Below are 13310 nucleotides of genomic sequence, written 5' to 3'. Positions count from 1 at the left end.
TATTGAATAATGCAAAGGGTCTATGAAATTAGGTAGGAGTATTTACCAATTTTGTAGACGGAAATAGGGTTGGTATTTCTTGGTATTTTTTCTTCAGACAGACGAACAGCAAAGTGATCCTATAAGGGTTCCACTTTTCCTTTTGAGGTACGGAACCCTAGAAATATACTTATCCACGTTTTTATCTGAAAACTTATAAGTAATGCAACAATAAGTTTTTATTAAAAGGATGGATCAACTATTTCTTGTCGTAATTCAGTCTAGTCAGCGAGGGGACAAAAGTAGTACAGTTTAATAGAAGAAATGTTGTGTCACATTATACTAACATACTTATTAGATGACCAATTATAAGGGGCTTAAAACTACCACAAAAATAGATGTTAGGCAAATTTTAATCCTATTCACTTACGATTTAAAGTGACTCAGGAGACCGTAACTATAAACGAGTGCAAAGAAAAATTAGATCAACCCAAAAACTAAATTATTAATACAAACTTTTTTCGCTGACTGTACTTGCATTGTCATCCAAACTACATGTACATACCAAGTTTCATGTTGATGCTAACCTCTTCACCGCCTCACAACAAATGCAGTGACATGCTCTGTACGCCACAGAAAAACCCGCGACAAATCAACTTGATTTTTAATTTCATTGCAGAAGGATTAATTTTGAGTTGAATGTTAGTCATTGTAGATGAACTTGGCGTGTTAGTCATTCCATTGGCTGTCACTACTGGATGACTAGCGGTGAAGTTAACCTTTCAACAGTTCTATCCTACAGAGACGATCCAGGCCTTAACTCCAGTTTTACCAGCAGATTAGTATTATCACCAGACTCAAATTACCATGCCAAATGTTAGCTCAATGTCAAGAAGTCAAGAAGTGGTTGATGGAAATTTTGAAAACATAACTCACAAAAACTTACAAATTTGCATGTGTTCTCTGTACTGCTTACTATAATATGTTGGTGTTCACTAAAGAGTTAGTATTGTATTGTTAAATAAAAGCTTGTAAAATCATTTGTATTGGTTTATAATTCACTATTAATAAAACCAATTACATTAATTTGTATTTCTAGGCCTCCTATTTTCTTTTAACTAGTACAGTCGCCATCAGATATTTCGGAGCGGCCAAGGTGTCAAAAATATTGATACAAGAACTCTAATACCTTAATAGTAGAGTGCATGTGCCGATATTTTTGACCACCTTGGCTGCTCCGAAATATCTGATGGCGACTGTACACTAGCTGTTGCCCTTGACTCCATCCTCGTAGTATTTGTTTATCGCTATCCTGCGGGAACTATGCAATTTTCCACAATAAAAACTATTCTATATCCTTTCCCGGGACTCAAACTACCTGTATACCGAATTTCATCTAAACCGGGTCAGCGGTTTAGACGTGATTGACTAACAAACATCCAAATCTCCAAACAGCTTCACAAACTTTCACATTTATAATATTAGTAGGATACACAAATTTCTTATATTATAATCCATCCATACTTACTAATATTATAAATGCAAAAGTGTTTTTGTCCATCTTTCAAGCCGTAACGGAGCAACGGATTGACGTGATTTTTGGCATAGAGATAGTTTATGGGCCCGAGAGTGACATAGGCTACTTTTTATACCAGAAAAATGCACAGTTCCCGAGGGAACAGCGCGCGATAACCGAATACCACGCGGGCAGAGCCGCGGGCAAAAGCTAGTAGTTTATATTTCATTTACAATGTTTTAGTTAACATGTTAATAATCATGTTTTTAACCCCATCTGTTTATCTTGTAGCTCACCGATGCCAAATAACATAAGTTTAATATGCGCTTTAGTCTTTGCGCTTTGATCTCTTAATTCTTCTGCCTTCTTTTCAAAAGCCTTTATCCTCAAATCCAAGTATTTATTAGCTTCATCCACAGTAAACTCTAAAAAATGGTTTAAACCAACATTTATTAACATAGTAGAAGTATCCGTGACCGAAGCTTCCATAAAAAAGTTGCAACCAATGTTCAGTTGTGTTTTGAAACCTTCGGGATGCATGTCTTTCGATGTAACCAGTTTTAAGGTGTGTTTTTGTTGGACCAGATCAGTTATTTCGGCGTTGACTCGTTGTAACTGTAGGTCGATCTTTTTCAAGTCTTCTTTTAGCACATCGTTGATGAAAGACTCGTATTTAGCGATGGAGTTTTGTTCCTGTGTCGTCATGATAGTCTGATGATTTTTGCGAAATCGTGAAATAGCTTATAGCGTTTGGAGTTCTATTATAATGTAGCTGCAACTTGGTAATGCGCGACACTTCTGAGAGATGAAATTCTTGGCTTTGCGCTCAGCTGACAATTACAAGCAAGAAATTTCAGTATATTTAACGATAAAACGACATTCTAAAACATTAACAATGAGAAAGAACTTCAATAATTCACGTTGCATTGCCGGTTCCGGCAGTAACAGTGACAGCTGACAGTGTCAGAGACTGACACTGACACTTGTGTTGTGTAGGGATAGGCAAAAAATCGACATATCAAAATATCGATATTTTTTTTAGAAAATTGACGATATAATATCTTCGATATTTATAGGCCAGAAAACTAAAACAAATGATTTAAACCAGACCCCTTAGGCAAGGTCCCGAAGATGCTAGCAGCGTTCCCTCTTTGAATTGCTACGCTAATTCTTTGTCCAAGGAAGCTGCCAGCTCTTCGGTCCCCTGTGACGTCTACCAGCCTCTTCGATATTTCTTTGTTAAGTTTCAGAGCGCTAAAGAAATACATTCGTATCATATTCGATATTTTTTTAAAGCTTTGCTTTGTTGTGCTTTATATTCATTTCAGTTTTATTTAAATTGTGATATCCATTCTAAATTTCTGTTAGTCGCGAATCTCACTTTTATCTTTAAACAATGGAGGATTGAGCTGAAATATGCAAAAAACTGCGTAAATTTTGAATGTCGCGGGCTAATGGGTGCGTTATTCCTTCAATTTTAAATTAAAAATTTATGGTTCGTGCGAAAATCCGTATCTGATTTAATAATAACTATAGGTCTGAGAGGAGGCCTGTGCCCAGCAGTGGGACGTATATAGGCTGGGATGATGATGATGATGATGCTGGTAAAAATTGTATATGGTTATGATATGATTTAATAATAAAAGTAGTAAAGCTTGCTATTAAACATATATGTATATTTTTGTACTTTCGAATATTTTGTCAATAATTAATTAATTAATAACTAATTTGGTAATCGTGCTTTTGGGTAAAAATATCGATACATCGATACGATAGTTTGTAAGTCTGTTTTGTTTGTTTGTTACTTCATCACGGCTAAACCACTGAGCCGATTTAGATGTTATTCGGTATAGTATACAGATAGTTTGAGTTACGGAAAATGATAGTTTTATCCCGGAATATTGCATAGTTCCCGCGGGATAGCGATAAACGTATTCTGCGCGGACGAAGTCGCAGGTAACGGCTAGTATCATTTTAAATTTTCGATACCTACGACATATTATACCGATATTTTTTTTTCATTTTCGCATCCCTACTTGTAATCAGTGTTGCAGTAAATGCGTCAAATGTACAAAAAATCAGGAAAAAATAGTTATTACTCCTAAATTTGAATTGAATAATTGAAAGTTTTATTACGTTAAACACCATTTGGCTGAATTATATTCCTGTTTTTAATATATTCATTACATAAAAAACAGGAAATGTAATACGTTTTATTCAGCTCCCTCAGAGCTTTGTTTATTGCCGACTGAACTGACATCTAGTGAAAAATGCTGGAACAATTTTCTAAAGCAACGGAATAAAATTGCTGACGTTTCAGCCCGACGAATGAGCTTGGAAACAAGCGAAGCGTAGCAAACGTAATGCTTTGACTAATAATCGCTAGATAGCGCTAGTTCAAAAATATTGTTTTCACGATATTACTTTCACTAAATTTTATTTTCTTAACTAGTTACTTTCTTCTTAATGTATTAAATACAAAGGTATATAACGTCACTACTTGAAAAAAAAACTTGTATCTCGAATTAATACGCCAACACGCTTGAAATAAACAATAACAAAGTTCATTTAGAAAAATTATTGACTTTGAGGTTCGAGCTTTTTTAAAAGTAGTGGCGATAAGTTTATGACGAGAAAGAAGAAAACAACAGCATGAACGAAAAAATCGTTTTATTTTATAAGAGAAAACAGTTTAATGACATTTTCACATTTTTGTACCTAATACCAGAGGAATAATTTACCGAAAATACCTACAAGTTAATTCAACATTCTCTTCTTCACACAGAGCATAATCCTGGCCTGGTAACATTTACAACTTTTTTTTGTATAAAAAACAATACCGAACGAACAGCAGTTTAGAGCAGTGGCAACATTATTCTTCGCAGCATAAGGTTTAAAAAAAATAACGTGAAGGTTAAAACCTTTTGCTTACCTTATTTGCGGTCGCAAGAATGTAAGCTGAGATTTAGCTGGGCATTGCCTTCTTTGCCACTCTTGCGCAAAATTCAACGTTACGTCTCGCTCGCGCGGTGATTATCAAATTTCAATGGCATGAGACCGAATTTAGAGATCGAGAGCACAAACATAATTTATTTTATTTTATATAGTACAAGAAAACTGTCATTACGCGGGCTCGATTAAAATTTTATGTGACTGGATATCAATATTTTGCATGTTCAAGCAATAGGTATGTGGTAAGTAGACATAATTCGCTTTATACACAAAAAGGTAAATTGGCACCTATGTACAAAATTTAATGTTTTCTCAAATCGCCACTGTCCCCTCCGATATACACTTCACTTAAATCTAACTTAATCTATTAATTTAAATTAAAAACACTACTGTGATGGACTTTCGCTTACGATTAAATTATGTGCTACACTACTGACTTATTCAAATATAATTTACAAGAAGATTTAAATATAACTTGAGGGAAAGCACCTGAAATTACGGACGAGATTTTTTACATTTTTTCGTAGACATGGGGAAGAAAGGTCGTCAACCGCGTAACCGCGGAAAGTTTGCTATAACTAACGCCATCTAGCGTTTGAGTTCTAAAACACACTAAGAAAAAAAGTGAATGCCCTGCACCACACTTTTGCTAGGCTGTGGCGCCATCTGCTTCTAAAATACTTTGACTCCATTCAACAGGTTTAGTTCCATTCCATCTGTAGTTTTCGTAACATACAAGTCAGCTATAATTTGCTTGACAACCAGTGCATCTCTTATCTTTTTGTTTGACTCTGTTACAAAAGGCAAATATTCTTTTTCATAATTTAAATGAATAGAATTATGTTTTTTATCGAGTTTTATTTATTTTACGGCGATTGAAACTTATTTTCTCCACCCATGCTAAAGAAAAGCAGCTATTAACAAACTTTGGCTTTTTTAATATTAGCATAAAATTAGTTTTAAACCCTAATGGACTGACGAATGGACAAAAGATATTTTTTAATTAGTAAAAGTATCACATACTTTTGTGACGTTAAGAATTTTGGCCGGAACTTTATTATTAATCATTTAATGAGAAACAATAATTAATTATCATTAAAACTGCTAATTTGGCCACTGGACTATAACTTTGCCATAATTTTCCACTTATGGCGTCATCCTAATACAAATATGGCGATGAATTTTTCTTGCTTGTTTTATAAGACCATGAACTCATGTTTCACTAATATCTATCAAGTTTCTTTTCTCTTATATGACTGATATATCATGTCGTCTCTATTTAATTTGTCTGATTAATCAGAGACGGCAATACAGATAACTGCCACATAAAATAATACGCACTTTGCAGAGAATGGTGCACATGCCTTTACTGTAAGTTATCGTCCATGTGCCAAATTTGGCAGCGGTAACGGTCTTAAAAATTACAACGTCGGTTTTATCATTAACTTAACTCTAACTATCAAATACCTTAAAATTACTAGGATTCCACTCATGATTTTACATCTAAAACTAGAAATTGGATAAAACTAGAGTTCAGTTCTTATACCTACAGATAATAACAAAAAACAGCTGTCCCATCCAGTTTACCTATTTAAATACCTACTAAATATATATACAGGATATTTACATGTCATAGTATATCCTCGACGTCAGATTTCAATATTCAAGATTACGCCTGCTTCACATCATTCCAGTAACTACTATAAGTGTTACTGGAACATTGGAAATGAGGTCTTATAGCATATATCAATTGTAAAACTTATTTAGCATTATAAATTATTTATTAACAAGAGGAATAATATAATAGTCCATAGACCTTCAGTGTTCAATAAAAAAAATCAGTGTCATCTATGTGGCAATTGTAGAAGTAAAGACAATTTATTGGTAAAGTGACATTAGCGCCATCTATTAAAAGTTTTCTAACGTGAATCAGAATTTTGTTAATGTCAATGATAGAATTAGATTAGGTAAAAAAATACATTACTTCATATTTCCGCCATAAAATGGTTGTTTTCGGAACCTTTGGAAGGCTATCACTGGACGGTTTATCTAAAAAGTAAAAATATCACTGGCCAGTTTTACTAAAACCACTGGTAATGCTCATACATTACAAAAGGCTTTCCAATTTAAAATCAGGTTTTTGACTAGGCAACATTTGTTTACGTTAACTATAAAAAAAAACTTTCGAAACTCCTAAATGACAAAAATATAAGATAAATTAGGTATTACTTTCAATTCCGTGTTTAATTCAACAAACTATCACATTATGTATTTTAAATCTTTGATGGACAATACGAATGGATGGAATGATTTTGAATTTAACTAACTGCAGCAAAAATGAGGGCTAAAAGACAGGCGAAATATCGCTAGATGGCGTTAGTATCGTGAGGTTTTTTTCACGTCACATTCTTGCTTTCAATTGGCTCATTTAGTTATTTCATATTTCGCCTGTCTTTAGCCCACATTGGGTAGGTACCTAGTTTCCTGGGTAAAAAAATATTATACAATTTAATCCGTCACTTATAGATTACTGGAAAATATTGGACACGCATTTTTTTAGTCAATCAAACAAAAAAATACAAAGATAGTGCGCGTCAAAGTTTGGGAGTGGAGGCCTGAGGGCCTACTCCGAAATTTGAAAATCGAAGTTCGTATCGTACCGTCCCTCTTACTCTCGTATTAAATAGTATAAGTGTCAAAGGGACGGAACGACACGAACTTCGATTTTCGAATTTCGGAGTAGGCCCGCTGTGACGCTAAGCCGTGCATAAAGTGTCGCGCGGTGAGACGTTACACGGAACTTTAAATATCTTCATCGTTTTTTGTTTAATTGACAAAAGAAAAAATACGTGTACTATATTTTTTGATAGTTAATCTAAATCTAACTGATGGACTAATTAAAATACAATTTTTAGGAGACTCGCCTATGTTAGTGATTAACTTTACATTTGTTTATAATAACTTTAATCTCGAACCAATAGAGAAAGCGATATGCTAGCTCGTTATAGTACAAACTGTTCATACACACAGCTATATAAAGAACTGTGACCTATTTCACGAAGTTTACAAGTTACAATTTTACCTACGAGCTGTAGTCTTTTTTCAATGCATGTTCTTAAACAAAGACTACCATGTCTTGTCTGTTGTCTGTCCGTCCGTCCGCGGCTTTGCACAGGGATTATAAATGCTAGAAAACTGTAATTTTGCACGAATATATAAGTAAACTATGCCGACAAAATGGTACGATTAAAAATAAAAAAAATTTTTTTTAAGTAAAGTCATGTATGTCGACATACGTCACTAGTGTAGTGACGTAATTAAACACGGCCCATCGAACTGACGCTGTTACGACTAACTTTACTGCCAAGATTATAATTAGTAAGAACAGGGGTTCCCAATCGGCGCCGCTCAGTCATTTTGCCGCACTCGACAAGCAAGAACACGTTTTAGTTGATCGCGACAAAATTTCGACAACTTTAGAAAGTGTTTAATTCGGCAGTGTAAAATCGAGCGTCCCCCCCCCCTCTAAAATCTAAACCAGTGGGTGGAAAAATATTTTGAAAAAATCAGGATGGTAAGTATATCAAACTTTCAAGGAAAAGTACTATAACGGCTAAGTTTGCTTGAGAATTATTAGTAGTTTATGAGTAAATAGCAGCCTAAGATAAAAATATACCTAAACTTACAAGATTCCGTATAAATATGAAATGGCTTCTATATTTATCTTCTTATACTTAATAGTATTAAGTCTACTAAAATAAATTAAAGTATGTGAAAACAATGCATTTTGGACATTTTCATTGACATTTACTTCTTAAACAAAGACTATAATCACTAAAAATAGTGTAAGTTGTTTTTTTTTCAAAACAGGGTTCGATTCCCGAGCTGAGGAGAATGAATGAAAATAATGCATGAATGCAGTTTTTCTTGTTATTAAATGACATGGTCTTGTGTGCGTGTCCTCAACTTTGTTCTGTGGCACTACCTATACCGATATAAATGGGCCACCCTGTATATGCGAATCAAAGTGCCCCTGGTATGTATAAATGTACCCCGTATACGGGGCAGTTTGATACGAAACTCCTTTTTCAGAAAAAGAGTCATAAAAAAGTTAACGTGCCTTACTACAGAGAAATATATATCTACGTTTGAACCCAGATAAATACTCGAACTGGCAAAATATTTTTTGTTGCAGTTTCTTTATGGCTGTGTTTTTTATCGGCGATACAAAAAAACCGTATCAAGCTGCCCCAACTCCCCCTAATTGACCCCTATCTCACCTGATGAAAAGTGCAGATGAGGCAAAAATGTATCTCACAGGTTTAGTTTTTCAATAGTTCAGTTTTTGACTTCCCCTCCTCCTTGCCAGCAAAAGTAAGCAAAATTCTAACCCCTTGGTGAGAATTTCGTAAACTTACGTAAACAATAGTATATTTTTTAAGCTATTTGGGTTTGGCTATTGTCTACAAGACTAGTAAAACAAGAAATTTTAAAAACCATGAAGTATTTTTTACGTTCGTTTCATTTTATTCGAGCGTATTATTTTTATTAATGTTGCTGATGTAATCACTATGCAGGCCCCCCGTCATCAAAATTAAGCTAAGCAAAGATCCCCCCACCCTCTTTGAAGCTTACGTAATACTTCAATGACTCCTTAGAGGTTGTAATTCGCGTATAAAAAACAAAGATGGCAGCTCTAGATATGCATGACGTGATCTGAGGTCTTAATATCTAAATACTTGGAAACACAATCGTTTTCACCGCTTCATTCTATCACACTGTATAAGACGCGGGTAAAAAGAGATGGTGAAATAATGCTGCACGTTAGACAATACGTTTGTACCAACTCTCCGATAAGAGAATGCCGCGATGCTTCAAAAAATACCCGTCACAGTTTGAGAATCCTTGCCTTAGGAGAAACAAAGCAAAAAGAGGCCAAGTATCTCTTTTTTTGCTCCTTTTGATTTGTCTGCGATAGATTGGTTAGGTGTGAATTTAGAGAAGCACAGTGAGAGTGATGTGGTGTTGGGGATAGATTTTTTTAGATTAAATGGAGGATTAAAGGTGTCGTTTAAAGTTTCTTGGTGGTAAGGCATCCAAATGTATAAGAAGGCGTTAAATTAATATCAAATCATTCACTTCAACTCTTATGGCACTAAGTATAAGATCCTGTGTGAGTAAAACACAGTTGATCGCTGGCTGTCACCGTCGGAAACTCGCTCTTACATCTTTTTCGCAGCGACAAGAGCTTAAAACTCGCTGAGCTATAGAAAGCGATGTCACGGCACGAATCGAGTGGAGCGATTAATCGCCCGCGCACTCGAACACTCGCTTGCCCGACAAAACTACACTCGCTTCTCGCTGCCCAACTCGTTTCTAGTTACTCGCTCTACTCGCTTCTCGCTCATCGTCGGCGGTGGGACAAGTGCCTTAAATTAATATCAAATCATTCACTTCAACTCTTATGGCACTACCTATACAGTAAAACCAAGGCGTGCAAAATTCGAACTTCGTATCTTACCGTCCCGCTGAAGCTTATATTAGTTAAAGGAGCGGCCACACCGCTGCTTAAAAAACGGTGACGGCACGGAATCGCAGTGACGAATCGTATGCGCACCGTTTTTATCGCTTGCCCTCCACACCGCTGCTCAAAATACGTAGACGGTGCGGAATCCCAGTGACGGCCGTAAACTACTTTTGGTAGAGAGCATGCGGTAAAGTCCTGACGTTTACGGCACGTCACTGCGATTCGGCACCGTCTGCGTATTTTAAGCAGCGGTGTGGAGAGATGCAATAAAAACGATGCGTCACTGCGATTCCGTATCGTCACCGTTTTTTAAGCAGCGGTGTGGTCGCGGCCTAATACGAGAGAGAGAGAGACGATATGATACGAACTTCGATTTTCGAATTTCATAGCCCCCCTGGTGCGGGTAGTTCAAAAATCTCGCACCCCTGAACAAGGTAATATTAATCTGAATGAGTATCGCGAAAGTTTCATACATGCATTACACGTGTCTTACTTTATTAGAATGACTTTGAGTGCAACAGTTAGCCGTTAACTTATTTAACAAGTTGGGACGCGTCGAGAGGGCGGCGCCGTGCCCGCCCCGCCTTAACCAACCCCCGTTAAGCCATTATATAAGTATATAGCAGGGGTGTTACTAGAATGGCTTTTTGAACAACCCTAACGGGATCTCGTTATTATACCTCTACTATATTTCAGAGCACTTTGAACTAAGAAGATAGATTCCCTTAAATTGTCAAAATTGAAAAAGTTTTTATTGTTTAAAAAAACGGGCTTCGGCTGACCAGCGTTAACTTAAAACTTTGAGTCTCGAACTGTCAACCCTAACCAAGTGAAAAGTGCTAGTGGCTCTTAGAGCTCTGCTCGTCCGTTGCTTTGTTAGTAGAAGGCATTTGGAACGGGTTGGTTTACAATTCCGGTGCCAGTATGAACATATTTAGTTCAATATCTAGAACCAATTATTCATTGCATTACAATACATTCATTCTGTAGCCTGCTGCGTCACCAGATGGCGGGACATATATCTGCATCTGACTGTACTATTGCAGCTAGCATATGCTTTGATTATAAAATTATACTTATACGTGTCACAAAATGAACCCGGAATATTTATTTCAGTGGTTGAGCAAGTTAAAATGAACACTCCAGCATAAATATCTCAATAAAAATTTACATTCAAGATGGCTGACACCACATGGCCCTCTTTGAAGCGTTAAGATAGCGTTCTGATGTTGACGACCGCGACATACGACCGCGACCTACCGCATTGTATGAACTTAATATGAAACACTGACCTATGAATACTTGGTCTTTAACCATTGGCCTTTTGAAGAGGCTCACAGTCACGCAACGTTAAAGTCGACGAAAAACTTAAGTCTTTATCTCTAAAAACATACAAGTTGACGTTGCAAAGGGCCACATCGCTCGAAGAACAGATAACCGTTGGGGGGAGAAAAGTTCTCGAGTGAGGATCACGAACAGGAAGACCTACTAGGTGGACTGACGAAATCGCGAGAGTTAGGCAACCGGTGGATGCAAGTGGCGAGTCGTCGTTCATTGTGGCGTTTTAAGGGGAAGGCCATATGAATAAATAATAGGTCAGGAAACGTAACTCAGAACAAATTCCACGCTAAAAGTGGCCATACTTTAAACCAAAGCGACTTATGATTCAAATACGAATCAAAAACGAGGTTGCAAATAGACGTGCTTGTTGATTGGTTAAAATTCCGAAACAAAGCAGGGCTTGGTCTGCGCGCGTGATGCAATGTCAGATGCACGACAAATGGCGCGCAGAACACGGTTTCAAAACCTTGTCCGCAAGGCCATTTTTCTAACGCAGTTATACAATTCCTGATATTATTTATTCGTAGGATAGGTCTTTGTTCAACTGGACGCCTTCCGGCTGTGTGCTGATGATGACTGACGGATGGCAGCGACCGCGTCGCGTCGCACTATGGTCGCGGTCGCGTGTTGCGGTCGTCAACATTATCACATTGAAGTCTCTCGAACAAACTTTCTCAATATTGCTTTTCTGAACTTATCTAACCACTGACTGAAATATTTTGGATTCGATTTGTGATAACTTGTATAAAAAATCGGTTTAAACGCTGTAAATTACGGTTGTTCTCTATGCTGTCGTTGTATATAAATAACGATCTAACGTCTTCAGAAAGTAGAATTTTTATATAAACACCTTTTATGTAATAAGGAACTAACGAAAGTTCCTCGTATAGATAACACCTTATTACCTATATATAGGATGTCCCACGGTAATGTTACATGGAGGAAAAGTATCTTCTTAAACATTGTAGGTGAAAAATTTCACTGAAAGAAAACTTTATTTTGATTTTAAAAACAAATTAAACTGCATTCAAAGATTTTTTAATAATACCCCGTGTGAACCGGAAATCGATCCCACCAAATGGTAAAAAAAGTAACCGTAATTTTTCTGAAGTTGTAAGTAAATGTAAAGTTTCGTGGTTTTCCTTTTATTAAAGATGCTGTGTTATTGGAAAAAAATAATCCCTTTGATTGGTATCCTAAAATTACGGTTTTTTCCATTTTCCGGGTTTGATTCCAGGTTCAGAAAAGGTTTTCAATTTTTTTTAAATGCAGTTTCAAAATCGAAGCTAAGCGTTTTTTCAGTAAAATTTTCTATCCGCAATGTTTAACAGACTTTCCTTCCAAGTGGCATAGCCGTGGAATACCCTGTATACAGCCATTTAGACGGTGAAAGAAATACCGTGTGCTCCATTGCGGGGTTAATTGCTTGTGGATTTATAAGTGATCGATCATAGACAGTACAGTGACGTATCGCAATTCATAAGATATTTTCTTGAACCGTCTATAGGGTTTAGGAATATCCCAGGTACCCAAGAATGTGTGAACACATCAGTCACTGCGCTAAATTTCGAGAACGATACAAAAACCGATCGAAATCGCTAAGGAACCTGACACATTTTCGTAATTTTCTACTATACAGTAGAGGTGAGACGTATTTACTGGAATAGGTTTTGGCTTGGACGCGTGAGTACGCGTTCCCGCCCGCGATTCTTTTAGCGTACGAGTATTTAGGAGTACGGCGGCTGACAACGTTCCGCCAACTTGAAAACAAGCATTTATGTACACTTTTTAACTGAAATTTTATAAAAATGGCTGACGCCTAAGCCTGTATAAAGTATGAAGGGAAGTTTTGTCGGTATTTAATATAATATAAAATTAAAAAAATATTAAGTGTGAAGACTGAACTGTGACGTGGAATTCGGTAGTTCGATATTCGTAAAACTACTAAAACTAGTACGGTGTATACGCAATCACGGGAGCGCATTTACGGAAATC

General features: G+C 36.4%; 1 protein-coding gene across 1 annotated transcript; it reads right to left on the bottom strand.

Annotated features, from left to right (window-relative positions):
• Window positions 1–1187: 1187 nt before the first annotated feature.
• Uxt (Uxt prefoldin-like subunit) lies at window positions 1188–2428 on the bottom strand. The gene has a single exon (XM_074093915.1). It carries the CDS (start codon window positions 2198–2200, stop codon window positions 1754–1756), a length of 447 nt encoding a protein of 148 aa, XP_073950016.1. The 5' UTR covers window positions 2201–2428; the 3' UTR covers window positions 1188–1753.
• Window positions 2429–13310: the final 10882 nt, after the last annotated feature.

The sequence above is a fragment of the Choristoneura fumiferana genome, chromosome 11, assembly GCF_025370935.1.
Source record: "Choristoneura fumiferana chromosome 11, NRCan_CFum_1, whole genome shotgun sequence".
In the NCBI taxonomy this organism is placed as follows: domain Eukaryota; kingdom Metazoa; phylum Arthropoda; class Insecta; order Lepidoptera; family Tortricidae; genus Choristoneura; species Choristoneura fumiferana.
The sequence above is the reverse complement of the archived record's forward strand: the minus strand, read 5'-3'. Positions and strand labels throughout refer to the sequence as shown.

What these genes read in the sequence shown, in the direction of transcription:
- Uxt (XM_074093915.1), bottom strand. Translation starts at nt 2,200, where the DNA reads ATGACGACACAGGAACAAAACTCCATCGCTAAATACGAGTCTTTCATC.